A 27,963-nucleotide genomic window follows, 5' to 3' on the forward strand; every position below is an offset into this window, starting at 1 on the left:
CCTGGAGCAGGGATCGAACCCGTGTCCCTACATTGGCAGGCAGATTCTTAAGCACTGCGCCACCAGGGAAGTCCCTCCAACAGGAGGTTTCCTGAGTCAGCTGCTTTGTTATGTTCTGTCTCAGAGGCCACTATCCTCTGACAAGGACCCAAAACGTAGGACCTCCTCCAAGTGGAGGGAGCAGATGTGGGGGCAGATGGAGGAGGATGGGGAGGGGTGGGGCTCACAAGGCTGTCTGTCAGCCACATGCACAGGCTCGTCTCGGCCCCTGTGGGGAGTGGGCTGCCCCGGGCAGCCCTGAGGGAGTCCCAGCAGCCTTGGACCTGAGTGTGCCCCGGTGACCCTGCCCTTCCAGGCTGAAGGGGTGCAGCTTTTCCCATCAGCCCTGGAGACAAACCCCAGCCCTTGTCTTTCACCCTCACCCTCAGAGCAAGGATGGCAAGTGGCCTTTCAAAGAAGCACTTTCTGCAAATGCACAACTGAAAATGTGATGAATCAGGATGAACATGGACCATGGAGGGAACCTGTGGAGTGACAGAGGCTGGGTCAGATCCTCTGAGGGGTAATGCATGTGTCTGTAAGGGGGTCACCAGAAAGCATGAGGAATGACTTCCCTCCCCTCCAGGACGGACAAGCAGAGGCTTCCTATAAACTGGGTGATGTTGACAGGTGACAAGCAGGTCCTGAGATCCCATCGGGAAGGTCCCGGGGTTTTTTGCATCTGTTTCATGGTGGTTACTGTCACAGCACTTCTACACACGGCAAGGAGGAGACTGCCTCCATATGGGGAAACCACGGCGCAGCAGCTGCAGTACTTTGGCCAGACAGGCAGAGGCAGGATGTGAACTTGGCCTGGATGAGTCCAGAGCCTGTGGGTCCCCTCTGTCCCTCAGAGGGCCCCAGCGCTGCACCCACTGGGCTTAGACGAGACCTGGACTGTCGGGCCTCTTACAAGGGCTAAAGCGCCTCTCCAGACTCAGCGCAGACTGGCATTTGCTGCTGGGAAGGATGCTTTTGTATAAGTGGTGGTGGGAGCTCAGCACACGGTTCTGAGTAGCCCTTCATCCCGCGGAGGGTGGAGGGTCTGGTAGCTCTCACTTCACCAAGCAGGAGCCTCTTCTTGGCCCCCACTTCCTTGGTGACAGCCGGCGGGAGGTGACAGCCTCTCAGAAAGAGGCCCTGGTGTCCAGTGGGAAGCTGCCACTCCTCTTCGGTGTGCCAGCTTGGGGGCTGCACTGTGCCTGGGACTGCCCGGCACTGGGTCTGACTGAGGAGGGCTGGCCCTGGCCTCTGGAAATGCCACCCAGCGATGGGGATGCTACAGGGTGGCCGTACCCTGCAGCTCTGACATCTCAGAAACAGCGCCACCAGCTGCCAGGATTCATGGGGTACCCCCAGGGCAAATGGGCCAGGATTCATGGAGTACCCCTGGGCAAATCAGGGCCAGGATTCATGGGGTACCCCCAGGGCAAATGGGAGACTTCTGCTTCACTGGCTCTTTCAGGATGCGTTTGGCTGCAAGAAGTAAAATGCTCTGATTGGCTTCAATTGTAAGGAAATGAATTTTTACCTAATGAGAGTGTAGAGGCAGAGACCGCAGGGAGGGCAGCCTCCTCCCATGTCCTGGGACCCCATCCTCTCCCCACAAGCACAGCTGGTTCAGCTGAGCTGTGCGCTCACCCACAGGCAGGCGTCCCCTAGGCTGGTCCCTGAGCCAGGCCCCCAGAAACGCTGTGAGAGGGAGACACAGAGACTGCACTTCCCTGGGTCGGGTCAGGGTCCGTGATGCCCAGAACAGATTCACACCTGGAGGAAGCAGAGCTGCGTGGGGTGGGGAGGGGGGAGAGCGACGGAGGGGAGGGTCGGGTACTAAAAGAAAGAGCAGCGATATTAATGGAAACATTCCTATTTCTGAATTTAAGGCAGTCTGTAAACTCTCAGTGGGTACTTCGGGGTGGCTTTGCGAGGCTGCTCTCTCAGCCAATAAAGATGTTTACCTAGCCGCATAATGGGTTGTTACAGCAGGTCTTTCCTTTTGTTATTCAGACACAATTAGTCACATTTTTTAACACTATTATTAACAGGGCATAAATATTGTCTTAGCTCCAATCAGCTCATCTCCCTTTATTTAATTTTAAAAATTAATTTTCTGGAACTGAGTGAACTGCCTTGTGTGTGGTTTGCACATGCATTTCCCAGTGACCCAGCTTGGGTCTCCAGAGCCTTCACCCGTGATGCCGTGCACGTACCCAAGAAGCAGGCCGCCTTGGGTCTCTGTGGGAGCAGCCGCCGGGCCTGAGTGCCGCTGTGCTCTCCGCCGCGTGCTGGTGTGGAGATGGCACCCCTGCTGCATGGTCCAGCCTGGGCCGGGCGTCCGCCGCAGTCGTGCTGGGGCCTCAGTAACTTCTGATGTCTGCGTCCACCCAGAGGCCTGACTGCACACTTTCGCAGGCATTCTTCTTAGTGCCTCCAAGATGCGTGCAGGTCACGTCTCTGGCGCCTTCAGGGCTCAGAGCCCGTGAGAACCTGGGCCTTGCTGACACTTAACCCCAGTGCTGGGGGCCCCAGCAGGGCACCGTATGGGGTGATCTGAGGCCACCCCGCCCGCGTTTGGACACTCAGGGCAGTCGTAGGGCCATGCTGGGACAGGAGCCTGGAGGGCGGTGCCTGGGCTCCCGGGGGACAGAGGAGACACTGCTGTCCGGTGACAGTCACTGCAGCTTTGCCTGGATGCATGCCAGCTCATCCCCGCCGTCCTTGTGGAATGTAAACCCTCTGTACTCAGCCTCCCTCAGGCTGGCATCCTTTCCTTCCTTCCTCTGTTGTGTTTTGTCATGACAGCTACCATCACCCCAGGCTCCTCGCTGTCCCCACTGGAGCCCTGCCCCACCCCTTTCCTCCTCTTCTCCAGTTTGGTGGGGGGGACACGCTTCCTCTCTGCCTCTTCCCTTTGCCTACAGCCCATCCGTCATGGGGCCTCCCGGGAAACTTACCTACAGAAGAAATGTAAACCACCTTTGTTGGTTTTTTAAATGACAATGCATGTATCCCCACTTTCCCAAAGTTCACTTTATGCCACCTCACATTTATGAAAGACCTACATTAGTATTCACAAACTAAAAGAAATCCAGAGGATTTTGCCTTTATGAAAGAAGGTGAAAAGTGAAAATAGCTTCAGCTTGTGTTTTGCAGCACCTCTTACAAAAGCTGTGCGTCCCGCATCTGGGCAGGAAGGGGGCACCTCCGTGCTCCTTCCCGAGGGACCACACTCAGCATCTCAGCATCAGGCCACCTTCGCTCTGACCTATGTCTGTGAGCATCTGTGCTTCGTCTCCACTTATTTTGTGCATCAGTTAGCAAGATGTGTGCTGAGGTAACTGCTTCTTCACTTTACACCTTTCGGCTCAGGAAAGGTCTCATTGGAACACTCTGCTCTCGGGTAGTGGGGAACCTGCTCTCTGCAGAGGGGACGCTGAGTTACCATCTGTTTCTCTGACAAAGGTTATTCGACAAAGACAGATCTGTGATATTCTTTGGCTGTCTCTCTGGGGGGCACTGCCAGGGAGGCCTGCCTCTCCCCTGCTGCCAAGGCCCCGGAATCCTGCACCCCGACCTTTTCGGGAAGCTTCGGTCTCCTCCTCTCTCGGAAAGGCTGGTAGTGCTGGTGATGTTCTCATGGAGAGGTGGTGATGGGTCACACCCAGACAGTGGGGTTTAGGCCCAGGACCTGAGCTCGTCAAGCCCATCGTCTCCCCAAGGCACCTCTGCAGCACCCTGGACGAACAGGACCACGTCTCATAACCTGGAATAACTGCCTACATAGCACGTGAGGAGACAACGTGGCTTCATCCAGGCCAAGCCGGTGAAACCCATGAAGCATGTACGTCCGGTGGCTGCCCATCCTCTCCGCCGTGCTTGCTGCCTGCACGGAGGGCCTGTGCCCCAGGGCGGTGCTGCCTAGGCAGGCTCTGGGGGGGCCCCCTCGGGGGCCACAGCATCGCCGACACCTGATGACATCGTTGTGGGTCAGCTTGGCCTTGGAGATGGAACCAGAGACACTGTGAAGAGGCCAAGTGCGGCCCTGAGTCGTGTTCACATGCTGTGTGGCCTCCCTGGCCGTGTCCTTGAGTATCAGCCTAGGTCTGAACAGCACGGCCACCGTGCAGGGTTCCCTCCCAGTCGGCTGGGCTCTGCCCCGTCCTCCTGCCTCTGAGCAGCGGCCGACCTTCGTGGCTTCCCGCCTCCTGGTCCAGCTGACAGCTCTGCACCAGCGCTTCTCATCCTGCACTTTCTAGAATCCTGGCCACCTGAGTCATCGTGAGAAGAGACGTGCAGGAACTTAGGGGACATTTGCATTCCTTCTCACCTCCCTGGAAATTTACATTTCACATTGGGTTTTGGAGGATCTGAAGAACCCTACAGGGAAGAAAAGCTAGGTCTTAGGCTGACTTGAGTCAGCCTGGAGCTGCTCAGACGTTTTGATCGCAGGGCCACTTTGAACATGGCAAGCTTCCCATGGAACTCACTTTGGGGAAGGAGACTGAGTTGTCCTCGATCATTTTTAAATGGTGAAGACCATCCCCTCCGATTTCTCTGGGAATAGTGCTAAAACCGAAGTGTTTCAGAGCCATGTGGGTTGCAGCCTGAGAATATTCCCAAAGCTCCAAGATAAGTCTCTTCCTGCATCTGTTTTTATCTGAACAAGGGATGCAGTGCAGGTAGGTAGCTGTGACCTCCAGGCTGCGTGTTTAGCTAAATATGAGACAGGAGATTCTCAGACACCTCCTGTGAAATCCCAACCACTAATGTTTCTGTGTACTATTCATATCTTTTTAAATGTAAATTCTTTAAACTTGGGATCCTTTATGACAGCATTGAGTATCTCTCGGTATCCGTTGCTGTCAGGAGTCGTGGAAAAGTGGGCATTTAAATTGTATGTCTTTCGCAGGACGAATCCTCACACGTTCACCAGAAATCTAAGTGTGTCTTGCCCAGTGTGGGTGTCTGTGATCAGGCCCTGCTGCAGAATCAGGGGCCGGGGCAGAGCGAAGAGCCGTCGGTGTCTGTGTGCAGACAGTCTCAGAAAGGGCTGCCTCATTTGCTGGATCAAGAAATGACTTCCCTTGGTGAACTAATCTGCCAATGCCTGCTGTTGCTTTGACTTGAAATGTCTTTAGGAAAAGGTAAAGAACCAGAAAATGAACTTTTGGCCCAATGATCCTCCTGGATGGCTCTGTCATAAATGCACGTGATTAAACACCCTCATAGCCGTTGGACCACAGTTCGTCCGGTGCAGAAGCTGTCACGTGCGTGAAGTGTGAACACCTGTGCTTTAGTAGAAGCCCATGGACGGTCACGGAGGGACTTTGCTTCCATTCCGTGGTCTCTAAATGTCTTTTTTTTTTTCCTGAAGTTTAAGATAAAGAGTTTTATGAAATCACAAGGTTGAAAGGCATCTATCAGACCTTTGGGTCTTGGTTGAAGGGGTTCTGTGCTTTGGTGAAAGCTCTGCTGCCTGCTGGGTCTGCGCCTCTCCTGGATCACAAGGACGCTAACCAGAGCCTTCCACACCCATATCCCTGTGGCTGGCTGTGGCCTGCCCATGCCCTGACCCTGTGGGGCAGCCCTGTCGCACCCCTTCCTTAGCAGCCCGGCACCTCCTGGAGTCTGGCCTTCGCTTTCCCTCCATAGGTTTTCTATCCTTCTTTTCTCTGGCTCTCATTTCACTCTCTTAACAAGTATGAAGGAAAAGCAATCTGAGTAATAAAAAAATGTTTAAAAAAAATTAGAAGAATCACTGGAGGGAACCAGGTGAAGGTGTTTTTGAGTGTCTTCAGAGAGAGAATTCGGTAAACATCCACCCACACCCCCTCCTGTCACCGCTGTGCAGCCAAGTCTCGGCATTTCTAGGAAAAGAGAACACAGATGTGACCCCATTTGGAAAGGTTCTGAGTGGACAACCTCCGCTGGTGGATTTATTTTAGAACCGAATGCTAATGACCAATGCAGTTTGTTTTTCCCTCACCCCAGAATAGCCTCCTCATTGTAATCCCACAGCGGAGATGCTTGTGAATCAAAGCAGCAGTGTCTCGCTGCCCTATTTCTAGAATCCTGGATTCTTAGGGTTCGTTTGTATCAGGAAACTCTGCACAGCTACGGATGGCAGTGTCACGTACAGCAGCTCCGTGGGAAGGGCAGGGATGACAGCCACCCCGAGGTGGGGACGTCACCCCCCTCGAGACAGAGGCAGTGCTGTTGTGACGGGACCTCAGGTGTCAGGACCACTGGCTTCGTGCAGACCAGGGTCAGCGATAGTAACAGAGACAGCGCTGTCTGCACTCCAGTCCCCACCCCCCTGTATTTTACCTGGTCCCAGTCAAAGCAGATCAAAGTTTTATTTACTTTTTTATTGAAGTATAGTTGATTGACAATGTTGTGTTAATTACTACTGTATAGCATAGTCACTCAGTTATACATATATGTGTGTATACATATATTCTTTTTTTCATGTTCTTTTCCATTGTGGTTTATCACCAGATATTGAATATGGTTCCCTGTGCTGTACAGTAGGACCTTGTTGCTTATTCATTCCATATATAAAAGCATACCTCAAAAGCAGGTATAATTGTATATATGTTTTTATTTGTTTAATATCCTGCAAGTGTTCTCTGTGTCTCCTCCACGGTTTTCACAGAGAACACGCGTAAGAGCTGAAAGCACTATTAAGGAGTGTGTGTTTGGGCTGCGCTCAGACCCCTGGCCGTGGCTGGATGTTTGCGTGGTTTGCAGTTGGCTGGCTGTAGGTGATGCTTCCCTGAGCGACTGTGATGTAGCTTTTGTCACAGTTTCGGTTCTTTCCTAGAAGCCAAGTTTCTAGCCGAAGCCTGCATGTGTCGCTGCGTGTTTGCCAGGCCCTCTTTATTCTGATCACCACATTCAGGGGAGGGTGGGTTTCAGAATTTCTGAGCCCTGACCGCACACCTGGCAGCTGCCCACAATCTCTCTGAGAAGCTGGCCTGGGGGCCCCCGTGGCAGCACACGGTGGCTTTGGAAACCTGCTGTCCCCCGACTGGGGTGGCTCTCCCTGTCCAGGTGGGCAGCTGCTGGCTGCAGGGACTGCAGGGGCTGGGGTCGTGGTGGGGACACAGAAGGAGCTGCCTGGTACTGTCCTGTCCTGTCCCGTGGTTGAACACATGGCATCCCAGGTCTTCAGACACTGCGGCAGCCTTAGCGCGTCTCTGGCTGCTTCGTGGCTCTTTCCAGGAGTACAGCGGTGTGTGGCCTTGCAGCGCCCACAGGGCAGAGGAGGAGGGCCTTCTGGTGCATTTGATGTAAGGAAGGTTCCCCGTGCGGTGCTGTGGGCCTACATCACTGCACGCACCTAGGCATGGAGAGCGGGGTCAGGTAGTCCCATCCGGACTCAGGCCTCGGGCTCGGGCGCATCCCATCTCCCCAGCTCTGCAGCACAGCCCCCCCGTCACCACCTGGTCTCCAGTCTGGGAGGATGGCCCCAGGAGGATGCATCCGAGTGACGATGACCAGCAGGGCCCCGAGAACACGTCTCCAAACCCCACACCTGGAGGCTGGCCGCCGCCCACCTTGCGCCTGGCACGGGGCCAACAAGTGAATCAGGCCACCACCGCCTGTGTCCGTCTCATGGACCCACTCCCACTGTGACTTGGACGGCTTCCACACGTGGGCACTGCCACGGCCCCGCCCTCGGGAGCCCAGGAACTGGTGGGAGAGACAAGTGCCGGCCAACCTCCAGGGGCACAGAATCGCCAGCAGGTCAGGTGGGGGACGTTCCGGCTACAGAAAGGCACCCACCCGCCAACCCGCAGGGACTGGAGGATGAGGAGCCGTTAGTTGGGTTGGAGGCAAGAGTGTTCCAAAAAGAGTGGGGAAAGGCATTCGGGAGAGACACGGGGTGAGGTGGGGTGGGGGCCCCGGGGTCAGGGCCTGGAGGTCTGGCAAGGACCTGTCTCTCTGCAAAGCAAACTATGCCAGGTGACGCTATGGGAATGCAAGGCACGTTTGTGTTTTTTTTCCTTAATTGAAGTATAGTTGAGTTACAATTTTGTGTTACTTTATGCTGTACAGCACAGCGACTCAGTTGTACATATTTATACATTTTTTGCATTCTTTTCCGTTATAGTATATCACAGGATATTGAATATAGTTCCCTGTGCTACACAGTAGGTCCTTGTTGTTTATCCATCTTATATATAATAGTTTGCATCTGCTAATCCCAAGCTCCCACCCCCTTCCCTCCCCCTGCCCCCGGCATCATTAAAAAGTCTACGGATTGCATTTTTATGGGCTGGACAGGCAGGTGTGGGGACGGCCAGGTAGAACGCGGACATAGCAGGAGCTGAGATTGGGGTGGGTGGGAGAGTTGGATGGATTTGAGCAGACAGACAGCACTTGCTGATTTCTTGCCCTCCTGTAGCTTTCATGTCCCTATGATGACTTGCAGCTCTGCTTCCCTCCTTTAAAAATATGTTTAACCCTGTCCTCGGGTCTTCATGCCTGAATTCCATTCTCCATTCAGAGGAGGCGGGACCCCTAGGAGATGCTTCAAGGACAGAGGGACCCTGACACAAGGACCCAGGAGCCACTCAAAGGGCAAAGGCAAGGGGGTAACTCGAGGCCGTGGAGAGACTAGCAGAGCAGGGGCCACCTTACCAACCAGGGATCTCCAGGTGACGTCACAATGGGGCGTCCCAAGTAGGACAAAGGCCCACTCCTGTGGCACCAGAAACTCGAACCGGGACCCAAAACCTTCCGCCAAATGTCAGGACTCCTCAACGGTGTTCAGATCATAGAAGACCCCAGAAAACAAAACCGTCGCAACAGCCAGATCTGAGGAGCTGTCCAGCTGACAGAGACCAAGGAGACCGGGCATCTGAAGGTGTCAGTGGGCCCGGATGGGATCCCAAACCCGAAAGTTGCCTTTTCCAAAAAGGATGTTACTTGGACATTGGCTGAATTTGAATAGAGTCTGTGAATCAGCTAATGGTGGTGTGTTGATGTGATTTCCTGATTTTGATCCTTCAACTGTGGTTAGTGTTGCTGTTTTTAAGAAATACACACGGAGCTGTCCCGGGGTGAAGGACCCGCTGTCCATGGCTCACTATCACAGGCAGATGGGGACAGAGGGTGAAAATGTGATAAAGCAGACGGACAAATGGTGCTGTTGGGGAATCTAGATGGAGAACATACGGAGAAGTCATGGCACCGTGTTTCGCAGATTTTCCATCAGCCTGAAATGATCTCAAGATAAAATGCTGAACAAGGAAAAACCATGTATAAAACCCAAAAGATGCCTCTGAAGTGCACAGATTTTTTTCAGGATGCTTTTCCCCAAGGGGAGCAGCATTGTAGAAAACATGACAGGAGCCTGCCACATTCATCCTCCAAAAGGCTACATTCAATGCAGCTCCAGGGAGGGTGCACAGGCACCTCAATCCGCCTGCCCCCGCCAGCAGCCCCGAGGGCAGAGGTAGCTGTCTGATGGCACAAGTACATTTGGCGCCTTCGGCTGGTTCTCTGCAACGTCTGGATCAAGGCACTCGAACCGGTGCTGCCAGCGAAGGGAGATGCAGCCCCGTCCTGGGAGAGCGTGGCTACCCCTCATCCCCACACCTCTGAGAGGAGAAACCGAGAACATGCTGGTTCCTTTCCCCTTCTTTTCAGAGGGAACAGAGTGCCCACAGTCTTGGTTGCATAACAGGGTGTGCGGAGTGAATCTGTCTCTTCCGTGCTCAGGTTCGATGAGTGTAAACTTCATCCAGGGGAGAGAGATTCTTAACGGCTTTAGTCTCAGAGCCTCAGGTTGTGAAGAGTTTCTGAGTAGATGAAATATGAAGGACCAAACACTGCATCTTCTCAAAGGCAGTGCCAGCCCTGTGTTGATGCTGGTGGCTGGTTTCCATGGGACTCTGTACCACTGAAGGTTCAAGAACCCGCAGGAGGAAGGTCTTGTCATTAAATCTCTACCCCTTGAAGCCTGACGTTTAGATGCCGCCTTTTGGTCTATTTAATTTGTTTGGGTAGATCTTCTGTACAGTTACCTGGGAGTTTTCACAAGTAAACAGTGGTAACATCTTTTCCTGCCATGTCGCTGCCCCAGCTGGGGGGTGGTCAGCCGGCAGCTGTGTGGTCTCCAGTGTTTTTTTTATTTTGGGCGGTGCTGGGCAGGGGTGTGGACTTCAGAGAATGGACAGCACCCTTGCTGCTGAGGGCTTGTCTGTCTGGAAACATATGGGCAGAGCTGAAGCTGTTGCGGGGAGGATGTGTCTCCTTTGAAAGGAAAGTATCGTGTCTGACACCTCTCTTCTTGGCTCTCTGGCTGGGGCCGGAGGTGAGTCTGCGGCAAACAGGTTTTGAGGGGGACTTGCATTTGGATGCTGCAGGACGTTCGTTGGTGCCCTGGTGGCCCTTGCAGACATGGTTCCCGGAGAGAGGTCAGTGGTGAGGTGACCCTGGCCTGCGGCCGTGCGGTGCTGGCTCTGTCCTCCAGCTGTGGTGCCGCTCCAGTCCTGCCCTGCGTCTTCCCTGGGGCCCAGGGCTCCAGGCGATGCCAGACAGCTGGCAGGGAGGGCGATCGGGGGCAGCTCCCACCTGCCACCAGCGCCCAGAAGGATACTGCCTGGGAGCTGCCGGGATGGAGTCTGAAGTGGACCCAGGGATGCTGTGCTCGGCAGATGCGTATCTCCTTAGTAACCGGTTACCAAGGAGGGCAGAAACCTTTATTTTATTCCACGCACACTCTAGTATGTACCAAGAACATAACTAGTTTATGACGTGTGAGATGAGGAAACTGAACTGTGTGGGCGAAGGAAGTGTTCCAGAGAGTACCGGGCCCTTCGAGAATCAAGGGGAGCATCTCTGGGCTGGTGGTTCCGAGGCATACGCTACGTCGGGTGCCCTAAGCCAAAGAAAGAAGCACAGAAAACGTCAGGGATGGGTAGGGAAAACCGTTTTCATAGAAAAATCTGCAGAGCTGTAAACAAGGCCTATTTGGCGTCAGTTTTCATTGGTATCATGCTGGGATGGTTTCCGGTTATTTTTAGGGCGGTTTTGGTTGCTAATGAGCAGCGGAAGTCTCAGAACCCATCTCCCCCTGTATGGGGCCCTTGGGGCGCAGATGAACATGGTTTTCTCTGCGTCTCAGCTGAGGCTGTTTTGTCTTGACACCCCAGAGGCCTTGTTCTTTTAGGAGCAGCTGGGTTGGTGGCCCAAATCCCCTGAACACCCTTCATCTCTTATTCTATATCCGTCCTCTCTGGAGTAATTTGGAATTCTCCGAATAAAGGCAAGCGGCTTCTGTAGAAACCAAGGTTGTTACAGTCAATAGACTGTTTCTGTCACAGAGACCAGAACAGCTACCCCCCAGCTGGTGGCATCGTGGGGACCCACTGCCCAGGGGGCCAGGTCCCGGGTACCAAAAGGAGGTCCACAGAACTCGCTGGCTGTGTGCTGTTGTTTTCTCTTTGTCATACGTACTAGTTCACTTACTTTTGTAGGTGGAGCATTTGTTTTAGTTTAGTTTTATATTGTCTTAGCCGTCAAATCAGCCAGAACCCTGATTTGCAACTGGAAGTGCACATTAGATTCACAAAATTTGAAATCCAAACTCCTCCCTAAAAATTCCAGAATACATAGGGGCCCTTCTAAGGGGAGACTCACGCAGACCCCTGAGGTAAAGCAGTCAGAGCAGGGACGGCCTCAGAGGGTCTGGGGGTCTCGGGCAGTGCGGGGCTGTCGGTGGGTCCAAGGCTGCTGAGAGGTTGCGTTTTATGCGAACCCAGAAGAGGCCCTCTGGGTTTGGTCTCCGAGCGTGATAGATTTCCCCCTTTGGAAGGGTGGTTTTGACCTTATAAAGCTGCTGTTGGGAAAACCACGTGGTTCTGGTGTAAGAACAGAGACCTCTGTGCTCCTGGGCAGGTACCCAGAGAGAGACCCCAACACCTACAAGCATCAGAGTATCGTAAACAAGGCGTCGTGATTCAGTCGTTGTGCTGCAGGCTGTTAGCTGTTCAGGGGAAGAGCCGACTTAGGGTTTACTCTTTATTGCATGTTGTTACGGATTAAATACTACCCCCCACCCCAATTCAGATGTTGACCTTCTAAAGCCCCCAGGACCTCAAGACCGTGACTCTGTTTGGAAAGGGAGTAGTTGCAGGTGTCATTCGTTAAGATGTGGTCATACTGGAGTAGGTGAGCCAACCCAGTTGGACTGTTGTCCTTATAGAGAGGGGACTTTTGGACCCGCACAGAGGGAGAATGCCCTGTAGGTGCAGGCAGCCATCAGGGTGGTGCTCGTACACCCGAGGTGGCCAACAGACCCCCCAGGAGCTGGGAGACAGGCGTAGAGCTGAGTCCTCCTCACAGCTCTCGGGGGGAACCAGCCCTGGGATCAAGGACACCTTGTCTCTGACATCCAGTGTCCAGAAATGGACACTTGCAGAACTGTGGGACATTACACTTCTGTCGGTTAAGCCACCCCGTTTGTGTACATAGACTGAAATAAGTTCCAGGTGGTGTAAACTGTTCATAAGAATTCAGCTGCCAGTGGCAGTTCCCTGTGCTCAAGACCCAGGATCGGACTTTGGGGCTTTATTCTGGTTGAACCCAGAGCCGTCGCCTCCCCAGGAGAAAAGCCCTGCCCTGAGGTGGGAGCACCACCTCCCACACAGGTCTTCACGCAGAAGCGGTCCCTCCCTCTCGTCCCTGTCCTTCCAGAGAAGCTGGTCCATTCAGGCAGACCAGAGATGTGGCAATGTGTGGTCACTGAAAGCAGAAATAAGAGAAGAGATTGCAGTGGCCATGACCTGTTCCCACATCCCCTGTGCTCAGCCAGGGGTCAAGCAAACAAACAGTGAATAGTTTTAAATTATAAAAGCAATATGTGCTCCTAGTAAAAGCAAACAGCAAAACTGAAGTAGTACAAGAGGGTCTATGATAAAAAGTAAGGTTCCATTTCTCCTCGTTTCCCAACTCTCTCATCCTGCAGGTAGATGAACGTTGTCTACCTTGTCCAGAATTTACCTGCGGTATCGCATTTCCCCGGAAAAACTTCATGGTGCTCCATCGTATGGGGACCATAGTCAATTTAACCAGACCCTCTTTCATCAGTGTCATTGTTTGCAGTTCTTTCTTACTGTAAACAAAGCTGAAATGAACATTCACATATGTAGGTCTTCGGTCACTGAATGGTGGAGAGCTGGGTGTGTAGATAGACAGATAGATAGATAGATAGATACATACATACATACATACATACTACATAAATAGATGGATAGATAGATTCCCAGCATAGTAATTATGACTATGTGTTTATGACTACGTGTGTGTGTGTGAAACTCATTTTTATAACCGTCGTCAAAGGGCTGTGTACCCCCTGTAGTATGGCGTGAAGGCACTGGAGCCTGGCTGACCGCCTGTTTGAGGAGCAGAGTGACCGAGATGGGTGTCTTATGTCTCATTCTGCTGGCCCCCGAGCTGCAGCAAAGTCACTCCCCCCGTGATGAAGCAGACTCCAGGCAATCTGTCATTTTCATTGGCTGTGCCTGCAGCTTCAAGAAACTCTAGAAGGTATTTACTGAGCCCATCTGGGAGCAAAGGGTCAGACCCAAAGGGAGGTTTGCAGAGGGCGTTTGCTCACGAGTCGCCCTGGAAACCTCTGAGTCGGAGACCCCAGCGGCCAGCGGTCGGGGTAAGGTGCGCGCTGTCACGTTCAGGTACTTACTCTTTTTGGTGTTGGACCTTCTGAGCGCGTGTTTAGTAGAACCTTGTGCTTTCCTGGTTTTGGGGGAGTTGTGCCCGACTGTGGTGTTTGGCCTACGTTTCTCCCCTGTGGATCTGTGGTCTAACGTGAGCAGAACTGAGAAGCCCTGCTTGTCTGACAGACAGACAGACAGACGACACTACAGGCTAGGGCATCACCCTCAGCAAGGGGTTTCACTTCCATTGCCTGATTTTTGTTCTGAAAATGCAGCAAATGGGGATGCTCTCTGATACCAATGAACGTCATCTGCTTTTTAAGAGAATTCTCAATAATTACTGTCACTAACTCATGGTCGCGATCGCTATTTCTGTGATTATATTGAATATAATCTCACCATAATGGCAGATAAGCTTCCTTTCCCAAAAAAAGAAGGTGTTACGGGTAGTACGGTGTTACGGGTAATACAGTTAGTAAAACCTACATTCCTAGCAGGTGTATTTTGCAGAGGAACTGGGATTTTGAGAGTGAAATTGTATCCACAGATAGGTGTTCCTGACTCTTGTAACTGAGTCAAAAGGTAGCCCTACACGGCAGCCCCGTCTGAGATTGTACGGGGGCGCTCGCTGTCTGCATGGTCTGGACCCAAAAGAAGGTCCACAGGTGGTCGTCCTTTTGTAATCTAGCCACTCAGGACTCTCTCTCAGCTCTGCGAATTCCAGTTTTTTCTAAACTTCCAGTAAATCTGCCAGGCTTCCCGGGTTTCTTGTGTTCTTTGCCTCCAGCCGTGTGCCCCTCTGCCCTCGCCCCCAGTAGCATCAGCACGATGGTGGGGCCTTAGCAAGTAGACACCTGTGTTGGCTGGGTGGGCGCTGGCTGGTTCTGCCTTTGCCGATGGGGTACTGCTGCTTCAGGGCACAGCCGGGGGCCCCCCTCCCCCCAAAGAACCGTTAGACCTGCCCTGCCCCTGTCTCTCAGGCCAGACGTTCGCTGAAACTGGATGCCAGTAACACACCACAGTTTGAGATAAAGATAGTACGTTGGCCTGAGGGCAGACCTGCGATGCTCGGTGAGTCTTGGATGGTCTGGGGGCACTGCTTTGACCGTGGCCTGTCCTGCCGTTGCACGATGGAAGGATGGGCAGTGGCAGGGGCATGCTGTGTTGCTGCCCTGTCTGGTGGTCCCATTGTGCAGCCGCCTCGCAGAGTGCGGGCATGGACGTGGGCCCTCCCAGGCAGGGGCAGCCGCACACCTGTGTGGGCCTGACCTCCCGAAGCGCTGTCCTTGCATTTCGGACGTTTTACTGACCCCAGCAGTGATCAAAGCACCTGGTGCCTGCGGATTTGCGATCTTAACTGTCCTGCACGGTAAAGACAGAGGCTTAATGGAGAAGGGGGAGGGGCCTCCTGTTGATGAGAGGAGCCAGGCAAGGGCGCCCTCACAGCACCTTTGTGACCTAACCTCCGTGGGAGACAGGACACCGGGGAGATGCTGAGTGACAGAGGGCACCCATGTGTCATTATTTTCACACCAGGTGTTCTTTAAACTTTTACTTTGAAATAACTTCAAACCCATAGAGCAACTGCAATAATAATGCAAAGAACTGTCATAGATCCTCTATTCCGATTCCCTAGCTGCTAACATGCTGTCCCATTTTAAATCGTTTTCCCTGCTCCTATGTACATATATGTAGACAGACATCTGTATGCACATGTTTATAATGTTTTCCCTGCTATGTACATGTATGTGGACACCTGTAGGCACATGTGTATAAACAGCGTATAACAGGGAGCGAAGGACTTAGCAGTTTCCAAAATCAGGGTATTAGCATTAATAAATGCAGGGATCCAGACCTTATGCAGAGTCCCCAGTGGACCTTCTAATGTCCTTTATGGCTTCTTTTTTTCTGGTTCATGAACCAACACAGGACCACCCTGTGCACTGGTTTTAGTGTCTCTGATTTCCTTTCACGTGGGGACCCTTCCTGGCCACTCCACATCCTCTGTCACATAAGCCCCCTTTTTGGTTTGTGGGGAGTTTCCTTGGGGCCCCGTCAGGTTGTACATGGTGGGGAGACCACAGAAAGCTGCGTCCTGCTCGGGGCAGTTCAGGATGCTGTGATGTAGGTCTGTCCGTGGTCATTGACGTTGATGTTTATCACCCACGTCTGCTAATTTCTCCATTGTGAAGTTCCTCTTATTCCCTTGGTGATTAGAAAGCCATTGAAAGGAAGATGCCTTGAAACCAGGTTACCATGCTTCCTCCCTCCGACTTCCACTGACCGGTTTTGTCACGAACCGATGATGCTTGTCTGGTGATTCTGACCGTACCATTCTGCGTTTATGACTGGCCTGCAGCCGTGAGGAAGAGCTTCCTTCTCCCCCAGCTATTTATCTGTGTGTTTCTTTATTTGTCACTAAGGACACAATTATTATTTGATTCCGTGGCTTACAGCCATCGATTGCTGTCATCATCTGTTTTGACCCTCACATTGTCCTAGTGGGGCTGGTTCCCATCTCCTGGTGACACGTCCTCATCAAAGTACTACCTTGCTTCCTAGCACGAGATTCCCCTTGCTCTGCACTCGGCATGTTTGATGTTTGGGACTGGAGAGTCCTTTGATGTGGGGCTGTCCTGTGCCCTGGTAGATGGTTTTTTTGTTTGTTTGTTTGTTTGTTTGGCTGCGCTGGGTCTTTATTGCTGCACGAGGGCTTTCTCTAGTTGCCACGACTGGGAGGTACTCTTCACTGCAGCGCATGGGCTTCTCATTGCTGTGGCTTCTCTTGTTGCAGAGTATGGGCTCTAGGCGCATTGGCTTCACTGGTTGCAGAGCAGGAGCTCAGTAGTTGTGGCTCTTGGGCTCGGTAGTTGTAGCTCATAGGCTCTAGAGCACAGGCTCAGTAGTTGTGGTGCATGGGCTTAGTTGCTTTGAGGCATGTGGGATCTTCCCAGACCAGGGATTGAGCCCGTGTCCCCTGCATCAGTTAAACAGGGCTGTTAATACCATTGTGACACCTAATTCCTTGATCTCACTAAAAGAACATTCTACATTCAAATAGGAATTGCATTTACACGTTTGCAGCCCTAGTGCCGTGAGTCCCCCTGAAAGACTGCCCAAAAGACACAGCCTGACCCAGGAAGGGCTTGCCTCAGGAATTTGCTCCCCCCAAGGGCTCTGATCTGCATGGCAAGACCCAGCCCTGGGCCGCCTTTCTGTCTTCAGCCCCGAATTCAAGCCGCAGGGGAACCTGCCCACCAGAAGCTGCTGCCTGCATCCAGCAGAGCTGCAGAGGGTCCCAGGTTATTAGGCCTCTTAGAAATCATCTGGTCCACCCCTGCTCTAGGTGGACAGCTCTGCACAGCCCCCACCTGGCCAGGATGGACAGCCCTGGTAGGGGCCTCTTTTCCTGAGGACCATCACTGCCTCTCGTTGCGGGCCTCAGCTGCTTGAAATACAAAGCAAACTCCTAATTCCTGGATTTTCAACTGCTTAGACCAGAAGCAGTTGAAAGCCCTGCAGAAGTCTCAGAGCAGAAGCCCAGGATGAGCTTCCTGCCAAGCGCTCCATCTTCCTGGGTTGAGGCTGCAGAGGTCTTGGTCCTGCAGAGCAGGGGAGGGGAAGGGACCTTTTAGGCAAGGGATGCCCCCAGGAGGAGGAGATGGGTGGAGCATGTCTGGTATGATCACCTATGGAACGTTTGCTCTGGGACGGGACTTGCGTGCATTTCCCTGAGTAACACTTACCGTCAGCCTGTGTGACAGTCTCTCCGTTTGGAGGACTGAAGATGTCGAAGGCCAGAGGGGATGGCTCATGCAGTGAGTGGCGAGCGGGATCTTGGACCCAGGGCTGGCAGTTCCAAAGCCTCCGTAATTGATGCAGTTAGACAGTTTGGGATGGGGAGTGGGCAGTGGGGGACCTGCGGACTTTCGGGAGAGTGGGGTCAGCACAGAGAGTGTGCTTGGTGAGTGCTGGCTAAGTGGGGGGCTTGATGTTCAGAGATGCTCAGAGGATGCCCACAGGTCCTCTGTGCTCCTTAAATCCCGTTTTAAGGAATAGCACGCATCCTGCCAAACAGACGTCATCGCCGTTCTTGGAAATGTTTCCTTTAGAGGCAGTACTTTAGGAAAGTTGACATCCAGCCATTTATCCTGAGAAAATAATTCAACCCACATGCCGAGACTCATGTACAAAAGTGTGCCAGGGAGCACTTGAGGGGAATGAACGGCTAGAAGCCACTGACAGGCCAGCATCACATTCGATACAACCATGTGAAGAAACCCCTCACGGGCACCGAAGCACCAAAGAAACGTAATGACCTGGTGAATGTTTACAGCGTAACATGAAACTCCACGGCCTGATCGCAAAGCCGCATCTGCCATCTGAGCCCAGTCGTGTCTGTGTGTCTATTTATAAACACCTGTGGGAGAGAGTACTGGAAGGGCACACTCTGGAACTGTAACAGTGAATCTGGGAATTGTCGTGATTGTCAGGTTCTTTCCTTCGTCCCTTATGTGTTTTCCAAATATGTTACAATGAAAACCTATGAGAGAAAAACGACTATGTCTGTATACCCTTGAGCGACTTGGCTTTGAACTGTGCAGGCCCGTTTATAGTGGGTATCTTTCAGCAGTGAATGCTGCAGTGCTACAGGCATGTGGTTGGTTGACCGACTCTAAGTGATACTCGGATCAACCCCCATGTTGGCCAAGGGTCAACTGTGTGTGTGTGTACATGTATGTGTGTGTATGTACATGTCAGGAATTTCCACATTATATGGTCCTGCCCCTCCCAATTTGGCACGTCCTGGGAGCCACTGCCCTTGTCCTTACACAGAGGACAGAGAGTGGGCAGCCCCAGCCCAGCTCTATCCTGAATGAGGTCCCCTCCTTTATGCTCTAAAGCAGCCACCCTTCCCAGGTCTCAGAGTGCCATGGTGCAGGCAGGCTGGCAGGACGGGGCACCCCCCTGCGTGATCCCAGCAGCCCAGCCCATGATCCCTGCTCCTAGAAGCTAGAGGGGAGCCTTGCAGATGAAGACGTCTTGGTGCAGGGCTGACGGAGGGTCCGCAGGGTCACCTGCAGGATGCTTCTGTGGAGTGGAAGCTGCGGCTGAGCTCTCTGCGCGGGAAAAAGGGAAGCAAGTGTGGCAGGAGGACGGACAGCTCCTCCCCAGGTGAACAGGCAGAGACGGGGAGCAAGCCTGGCCCGGGTCCCGGGAGCTCTGTAGGGGAAGAGAGGCAGACACAGGCTCCCAGGACAGCATGGGCCCCTGCTGACTGGGGCCCATGTAGGAGCCCCACCAGCAACGTTGCTACCCCATGCCCGTGTGCACACGAAGATGCGGAGGCCCAGAGAGCCGCCGACAACGCGCTCAGCTCCACAGAGCTGGGGCCTCTCTGCGCCCCTCCGCCAAAGGAGGATGCGATGTTTTTTAAACAGTGCTCATTTTTCTTTCCTGTAGAATATCCCTTTATAAAAATTGTCTTTGTCAAAGGACCAGGCTATATGTATCCAGAAAAGTTTAAAAAAAATACCGGGGAACAAATCAAAATTGGTTCTTCCGGATGAGCCTGTTTGGTGTAAAACAGCCGTGTCGAGACGATTCTGTGGGCCCAGAGTCCTGAGTGCCAGGGGGTGAGGGTGTCCGCGGAGGGGCTCCAGACCCATGGTTGAGTTTCAGGAACTACTGTGTGAGTTGTTTTTAGAACTTTAACTCCTATATAAAGGAATGTGAGGACTTAAAAGGTTTTTTTTTTTTCTTTTTTTTTTTTTTTACTTCTAACATATCTTTTTTTTTTTATTGGAGTATAATTGCTTTACACTCTTGTACCAGCTTATGAGGTACACCAGAGTGAATCAGCTGTATTTATACACATATCCCCATATCCCCTCCCTCCCGTGACTCCCCCCACCCTCCCCGTAAAAGGTTTTTTGATTCTCTCTGAAGTCTTGAAATCAGTCGATTATAACGCAGATTTTTATTTTTTTTAAGTCAGTTTGGGTCCCTGTAATTGAGCAAGGTGATGTCAATGTTCTTATTACAGTGAATAGAGCCACATAATCGCATGTAGCAGCTTCAGTTATCATTCCTTGTGGCTCAAAAGAACATCATTAATTTAGAACAGAACTAAAGAAAAAAAAATCAGTAGAATTACATTCTTTTCACCAAAACAAACCCAGCCCAGCCCTGGTTCTGCCCTAGTCTGAATTACATCTAATTTCATCCATACTTGCTCGGCCTGCCCCGTTTGGGGGCTTCAGGGCCCCCTGGAATCAACAGCCTTGTGTAGCTCCTGTGAAGCATCTTACTGACAGAAAGGCAAGTAGCAGATGCCCTGGTTCAGATCCAGGCCCCAGTGGCCCCGTCTTCTCGATCTGGGTGAGCCATTCTGCCGTCCTAAGGCTTCCACCCCGCACCTCGTCAGGAGAGGGGGATGCTGGCCTTGGAGAGCATTCACTTGGGGCCACAGTGGGGCTGCTGCAGCTCTCAGAGGTGTACCTGCCACCTGCCCGGGCACGGCTGGCTTTCTTGCTTTCCATCCCCACGACCCCAGCTGGACCAGGAGTCCCTCAGTTCTTCCCACCTCCTGTCTCCACAGTCTTGCCTCACTTTTGATATTTTTTTTGAAGTATAGTTAATTCACAATGTTGTGTTAGTTTCAGGTGTACAGCAAAGTGATTCAGTTATATATCTGTATCGATCAATATCAATACAGATATAGATGTAGATGCAGGTATAGATATAGATATTCTTTTTCATATTCTTTTCCATTATGATTTATCACAGGATATTGAATGTAGTTCCCTGTGCTGTACAGTAGGACCTTGCTATTTTTCCATCCTATATATAAAAGTTTGCATCTGCTAATCCCAAACTCCAAAGCTATCCTTCCCCCACCCATCCTCCCCTTGGCAACCACAAGTCTGTTCTGTATGTCTGTGAGTCTGTTTCTGTTTTCTAGATAAGTTCACTTGTAGCTTTTTTTTTAGATTCCACTTGTAAGTAATATCATGTGATATTTGTCTTTCTCTGTCTGACTTACTTCATGTAGTATGAGCATCTCTAGGTCCATCCATGTTGCTGCAAATGGCATTATTTTGTTCTTTTTATGGCTGAGTCATATTCCATTGTATATTTGTACCACATCTTGATCCATTCCCCTGTCGATGGACACTTAGATGTTGCTTCCATGTCTTAGCTGTTGTAAACAGTGCTGCTGTGAACATAGGGGTGCATGTATCTTTTCAAATTCGAGTTTTCTTTGGATATATTCCCAGGCGTGGGATTGCTGGGTCATATGGTAGGTCTGTGTTTAGTATTTTAAGGAACCTCCATGCTGTTCTCCATAGTGGCTGCACAAGCTCCCATCCCACCAACAACGTAGGAGGGTCCCTCTTCTCCACACCCTCTCCAGCATTTGCTGTTTGTAGGCCATTCTGATCAGTGTGAGGTGATACCTCATTGTAGTTTTGATTTGTGTTTCTCTAATCATTAGCGATGTTGAGCATCTTTTCATGTGGCCTCCCTGCCAATATTGATCCTCCCACCGTGGACACTCCCTTGTGGCCCTTGGGTACAGCCGGTCTTCTCCCTAAGTGTTTATCCCAGTATTTACAGGAGACTTTGGGAGTTACTGAAAAGTCCAGCTTACATCCTCACTTTGAAAAATGCATTTAAACAGGACACAGGGAGCTTTTGAACTAAGAAGGTGGTCACTCATACAGCCCTGAGGCAAAGCTGCCGGAGCGCCCCAGCTCAGAACCTGCAGACTCTCTGGGTTTCTGTTCAGGGTGGGCCTGTCTGTTTTGTTCAGCCCTGGCACCTGGAGGCCACCGTGCTCCTAGGGACGTCCTGCGCCTTGGACGGCTCTGGGGCAAAGGCTGAGACCCGTCCATTTGCTGTTCTCACGGGTTGATCTTGGCCACAGTCAAGAGCCTGCAGAATTCAGACAAGATTCCAAGCCTGCAAGTCCGCAGCAGGGAGTCCAGTGCCTGAAGCAGGAGTGCAGGTGACAGCAGGGAGGTGGCCCCACCACCTGTCTGCCTTGGGGGCCACGAGACGAAAAGCCGGACTCCCAGAGAGCAGGGCAGGGCCATGGAGATGACATACCTTCAACCCTAGCAGTGCTTAAACTCCTTCCTGCAAGTTGGCAAAGATTCAGGCTCTTGCTTCCCTGTCCATAGGATGAAAGCAAAAACGGGACAGCATAGCTCCAGGAAGGATGGAACCTTCTATCACCACCTCAGGGCTTTCAGGACTTCAGGACGGGCCGTGGTGCCAAGGAGGGTCCCAGAGCTGGGTAGCCTGGCAGGGCCTTTCTTCCCCACTAACCCTGAAACGGAAGAATCTCAGGCTGCTGGCATAATTATGCCCTCTTTAATGCTACTGTGTTTTTTTTTTCAAATTCAAAGCGTCTTTATTTTTATCATTTATACAACAAAAGCAGTGCAGTCAAGGAATTTATTACAAATTTCAGAATCGGAATTAGGCCATGCAGATGGTATATGTTCTCATGTTTGATAAGCGTATACGGGGGTGTTGCTTTGAACTTGATTTGCTCTTTTTCTGTTTTTTTAATGTTTATTTTATATTATAGTTGATTTATGATGTGTTAATTTCAGGTGTATAGCAGAGTAATTCAGTTATACATACCTATACATTCTTTTTCAGATTCTCTTCCCATATAGGTTATTCTCTAATAAATTACTGTTTTATTTTTAAAAGCAATTAGCTGCTTAATTTCTTCTGTGGTGAAGAAACGGAAATTGAAGATTCAGCAGTTAGCTGTTTGACTGAATTGGTCCCTCTGTGTCTTACTGGTCACGAGGTTTGCTTCCTCAGAATTGCAAACTTGAGTCGGTCGTGGCTGTCACGGTCCCTGGCCCCCCGGCCCTCCCTCCCCTCACCCCACCCGCGTGTCTCAGGCCTTCAGCGGGAGCCTGCATCGTCCCCAGCTCCTTGGGGGCAGGCACAGGTGACTGTGAGCTTTTCAGGAGAGGCTCCCCTCAGCCCCAGCCAGGCAGGCTCTGTGAAGCTGGTGCTGCTGGCAGACCCCAAGGGCAAGGTACAGAGGCCGGACCACTCAGCCAGGGTCCCACGGCTACCTGGTGACGAGGCCAAATTGTAGCAGGTCTGATTCTAAAGTGTCTCCCCTGAACCCTGCCCCTGGGCCAAGGGGGTTCGTGAGTGATGCCTCCCCTTTCATCCCTGGGGTCACAGAGCCAGGGAGGGGCTGGGCCGGGCTGGCACAGCCAGTCTGTACTCGGTGTTCTCCCCGATCCTGGCAGGACCCAGATCTGTCTGTTCCCTGGAAGTTTTACCCTGGAGACGTATGTGCCCTTGGTATGGACCTCCTCCTCCTGGCTCAACGGTGAGTCGGTGGGTGGAGGCCTTGGCTGGCTGGTAGGGGAGAAGCTCCTGTGTCCCGCCCTCACAGGACGGCAGGATGGTCGAGCATCTAACGCGGAAGTCTCAGCCTGCTCGCCGGCGTCCCTCGGCCCAGGCCTGTTGCGCTGATGGCTGAGATGGAAACCCTCATTTGCTTCCAGGATGAGCTCCAGCACCGCCCAGGTGCTAACTGCAGGGGCAGTGGGCACAGTGCAGAGGGCTCCTTCCCGACCTGCTGGCTTTAGAGGCACGGGGTGGGGGCAGCTGGCTGTTCCAGCAACATCTTCCTTTGTGCGTGTGTATTCATTACAGATGCTCTCGTCTGGAGCTCCAGCCGTGCTCCCTGTGGGAGATGGCAGGGGCATGGGGAGGCTTTCTGGGTTTTCTGTCCTGGGGCCTATTTCATCTGTGGGCAGCAGGCCCTGGTGAGTTTGGGGAGGTAGCTGGACAGTGCTATGTCAGGGGCAAAGCGGGCAGCACAGGATTCGAGGTCCTGTCCTGGGACCCTGTGTCCCTTTGTGTCTGTCCCTGTCACAGGCCTGCAGCCCAGGCCCAGCTTCCCTGCCCGCCCTACCCCCAGCGGGTCCCGCCAGCCACCGGCTCTGGGGATCTGAAAGCCGGGGACGTGGCCGTATGACAAAGCACATCTTAGATTTTAATACTCGGACTATATATAGACCTTCGGGGGCATGGCCTTGGAGCAGCAGAGAAGTGGAGAGAGTTTATAGAAGAGTGCAGTATGGCTGAAAAGAAGATTTAAAAGCTGGTACCACAGCTGATTTGGGCAGGAAAAGACTTGGAGAGAGACATGGGAGACATGCTTCAACATAATTTAAATTTCCTAGGGAAGATAATTTTCATTGTAATCACAGATAAACTCACTTGGAAACTTAGGAAAGAAGGAAAACTAGGACCATGTTGATTTGGATAGCTGTATATACTCACTGCTGTAGAATACATTATGTACATGTAATTATATATAATTATATATAAGCATGTGTAGGAGGAATTTTATGAATTCACTTCTTTTTCTAAATTTGTTTTTCTTCTGTGTTAATGCATTTGTTCTTACAGAGTTTTTACCTATAGACCAGAGACATATTTTCTTTGTTGAAATTAAGTCTTATTTTCATAGACTCAGTCATGTCAGCTGTATTTGAATATTTAATTGGTTTTGGAGAAGTAGAGCTGTCTGTCACTGAGTGAAACATCAATTCCAGAAAAGATATGGGGTGAATTTCTTTAAATGTGAGGTATAAGCAGGCCCCTCAGTCCTGATCCAGCGGCGGGGCTGGCAGAGAGGTGGCAGGAACAGCCAGGGCAGTAACCCTGCCCCGCTGGAGGGCTCTGTGCCCCGGGCTGGTCCTGCCTCCCCTCCGGCTGAGTGAGCCTTAAGTCAGCTGGGGACGGTCCTTGTGGGAAGCTGCCATCCCTGTGGGACTTCATCCCGGCAACTCACTGCCCTGCCTGACTCCTCACAGTGGAAATAAATGTTCAAAGTCTGTACTTGATCAAAAACACGAGAAAAAGGACAGAGGGGGGGAGGTGAGGGGGAGAGCTGGAGCCAGTTCCTCGGGACCAGCTGACACTCAGACCACAGAGAGCGCCAGCTCCAAACTTGCAAGTGACAGCATGCGTCGCAGGGATCAAGGTTGCTGGGCGATTTGGCAGACAGGCCCGAGTTCAGAGCACACACGTGCTCAGGCTCTGAGTGTCCTGCCTGTTAGTTCACTGCCGTGGGAGAGAATGAGCAGGGATTTTTCTGGAGTACTGGTCTGAGCCGTGTGGTGTTGTCGTGTTGTCATCACCTCCACCTCGTGTAGGGGCACCTGGGTGGGGGTGGGGGGGGCAATTGCATCAGGCCTGGGCAGGGACCTGATTGGTCTGCCCCACGTGGCTTGATTCACGAGCTAGAGGACCGAGCCCACGGCAGCCTCGCAGCCGCTTCCCTGCTGCCCAGAGACAGCCTGCCACCGGGGCTCTGTCCCCTCCATTGGTGCCCAGTGGGGGGGCCCTGCCTACCAGGGATGGTGGGAAAGGCTGGGGATGTACTCCCCCTCGAGGGACAGTCTCGATTTAAAATGCCATCTTGTTCCTCTGACTGCTTTTTCCATGCTGTTGAGGTAAGGTTTTTTTTTTTAAGCATCTCACATTTCTTCTAAAGGCTGCACCCTGTCAGTTTTTGCAGCTGGGGCAGGGTAGATTTTTGATCCTCTAGATTTCTGCTTGGCCATCCCCTTGCCTGGGAGCTGTTCATAGGTCATGGCTGTGAACAGCACTGGGAAAATGAAGCTGGCTTGTAATTTTGTAGGCAGAGGGGCCAAAGAGTTTTGTGACTGCTCTTACTGTGCCCTTCTTTTTCGTATTTTAAATTTCAGCATATTCATATTACTTTTTCTAATCTTCTCCCTAAGCCTCAGTGAACACGAGGTGAATGGGGGTGACAGGAGGAGGCAGTGGGGGCACCGGAGAGCCTAGGAAGGGAGAACAGCTGGAGTCACTGAAAATTAGGCTTTCTGCAGGGCTTCTGTTGCTTTATTTGTTTTTACAATTGGTTCAACTATCAACTGTCCAATCCCAAGACCACCAGAAGTATTTTAAAGGAATTCTGTCGCTTCCCGAGACAGGTGGTGGAGAAGTAGCTCATACATTCTGGTTTGGCCATGTGTCCCCGAGGTGTCCTGGGCGTTTTAAGGGCTTGTGTTGTAATCTGACGTGCCCTGCATATCCACAGGGGAGGGGGAGGGGAGCATTGACGGGTGCAGCCCTGCGGTCACCTGCTACCTGGAAGAACAATTATACGTGTGTTGGAGCACTGCCGCCTCTACTTTTCCTATTTTGTTTTGTTTCAGCGTCTATTTCTGAAAACCCAAGATTGTTCACCTGTAAGTGTCACCTTCTTGTGTTGCAGGATGTTAAAGTCTTTAGTGAAGACGGGACAAGCAAAGTGGTGGAGATTCTGGCGGACATGACGGCCAGGGATCTGTGCCAGTTGCTGGTTTACAGAAGTCACTGTGTGGACGACAACAGCTGGACACTGGTGGAGCACCACCCACACCTGGGATTAGGTAGGGAGCAGCGCTGGGTGGGGAGCAGCACCAGGTGGGGGAGCAGCTCCAGATGGTGGAGCAGCACCAGGGGGGGAGCAGCTCCAGGTGAGGGAGCAGCTCCAGGAGGGGGAGCAGCTTCAGCTGGGGGACAGCACTGGGTGGGGAAACAGCAGTGGGGTGCCTGATGTGCCTGCAGGTGAAGACTTCCACCACCAGACACCAGAATGTCCCCTGCCAGCCAGTGTAGCAGGCAGTCTGTCCACGTTCCTGCCTCTTCTCTTTTTCTTAAAATCTCACTTTCCTCCTTCCCAGGCCTCTCCCCTCTGGTGTTTTCAGAATCTGGCTCTCGGATGGTTGAAGCAGTAACTTCCAAGGGCTCAGGCACAGTGGCAAGAAAGGGTCCCTGTGACTTGGCAGGGGGACTGGGCTGTGAAAGGCTCAGGGGCTTGCTGCACACCTGTGGTCTGGGGAGGCAGCCTGGGTTCCCTGGGGAGATGCTGGCATCCCTGTGCAGAGAGCAGCTCCCCACCTGACGAGGTTGGGGAGCCATGGTGACAGCCCGCAGGAGGGCGCAGGAAGGCCCCCGGAGTCGAGGGGTACTGTAAAGCCATGACACCTAAGTTCGAGTCTCACACAGTGAATCTAAGTGGTTCGAGAGAGCAGGAGGTTATTTTGAAATACGTACTGTTTGCAGAACTTACTTACTAAGGTTTGGGGTTTGTTTGGCTTAGGTGGCTTATTTCAGGTAAAGAAGCTTTTCAGACTTTTGTTTAAATTCTAATTGGATAACGTGCAGTGCTTCCAAAATCATAGGCATGTATTTAAAACTAGAATTTTCTTTCTAAATCAGCAGCTCTAATTTCTTCCATGTCTTGAAGGAGAGAAAAACTCCACAGCTTGCAAACTTCTTCCCATTCTTCCCATAGTTTAACATTTTTCTCAGAACCTTTTAGAAGGATGAATAAATTGAAATTAAACCTCTAGGTCTGGAATATTCCTTTCACTAGATGGCATTCATGCAACTCACATTGTACAATCTAAGCCTACATAATACGAGGTACGTTTGAGTTGGCACTGCTGGAGGTCGCTTTTTCTGGCTCCCCTGGGCTGTCAGACAGACGGCGTATGTTTTAAAGTCAGTGTTAAGAACTCTGTCCGATTTCTTTCACGTCACCAGGGATCTGCAGTGCACTTGTGTGTCATCAGAGGCTTTTTCCTCTATCCCGAGCAGCCTTCTCCTGCTAGGTGCTTTCAGTGGTGCTACAGCACAGCGACTGGCTGGCAGGCTGCAGCTTGGGACATCCACAAATGGACCCGAGTAGTCTGACAGGGCCACCAAAATATCTGTTGACCCACAAGTAATTTGGAAATTGAACAGTGGTCAGAACCCTGCAGTTTGTACGTGCACACACGTATATACTCACATGTGTACACACGCATGCACACAAGTGTGTATATACCCATATACACACACGCACACACACTCACAGAATTACAGTAAGTCCCCTACATAGAAATCTTCAACTTGCGAACTTTCAAAGATGCGAAGGTGCGTTCAGGCGTGAGTGAAGTTGCGGCTCGCCCTCTCTCTCCCATTGCTGACGGTCCTTCAGCTCCACCCTCTCCCACCTCCTCTCCCTCCGCCAGTGAGTAACGCTTCTTGCCTGTTCGTTCCATGCCAGCCCCGTATGCCAGCTGTTTTACCGGACCACTGAACTTTTCAAGGGACTGTACTGTAAGATTAAAAATGTCTTCTTTATTTTTTGTGTTTGTTTTTTATGCATTATTTGTACGAA

At 51.9% G+C, this 27,963-nt stretch overlaps 1 protein-coding gene across 13 annotated transcripts in view; it reads left to right on the forward strand.

Annotated features, from left to right (window-relative positions):
• GRB10 (growth factor receptor bound protein 10) overlaps positions 1 to 27,963 on the forward strand; it is a 183,369-nt gene that overhangs the window by 124,002 nt on the left and 31,404 nt on the right. For all 13 annotated transcript variants that reach the window (XM_057733494.1, XM_057733495.1, XM_057733496.1 and 10 more), the window contains one exon: positions 26,029 to 26,185. In XM_057733494.1, the coding sequence (XP_057589477.1) occupies positions 26,029 to 26,185 (157 nt within the window). The remainder of the gene's footprint in view (positions 1 to 26,028; positions 26,186 to 27,963) is intronic.

Source organism: Hippopotamus amphibius, chromosome 4 (genome assembly GCF_030028045.1).
Source record: "Hippopotamus amphibius kiboko isolate mHipAmp2 chromosome 4, mHipAmp2.hap2, whole genome shotgun sequence".
In the NCBI taxonomy this organism is placed as follows: Eukaryota; Metazoa; Chordata; class Mammalia; order Artiodactyla; family Hippopotamidae; genus Hippopotamus; species Hippopotamus amphibius.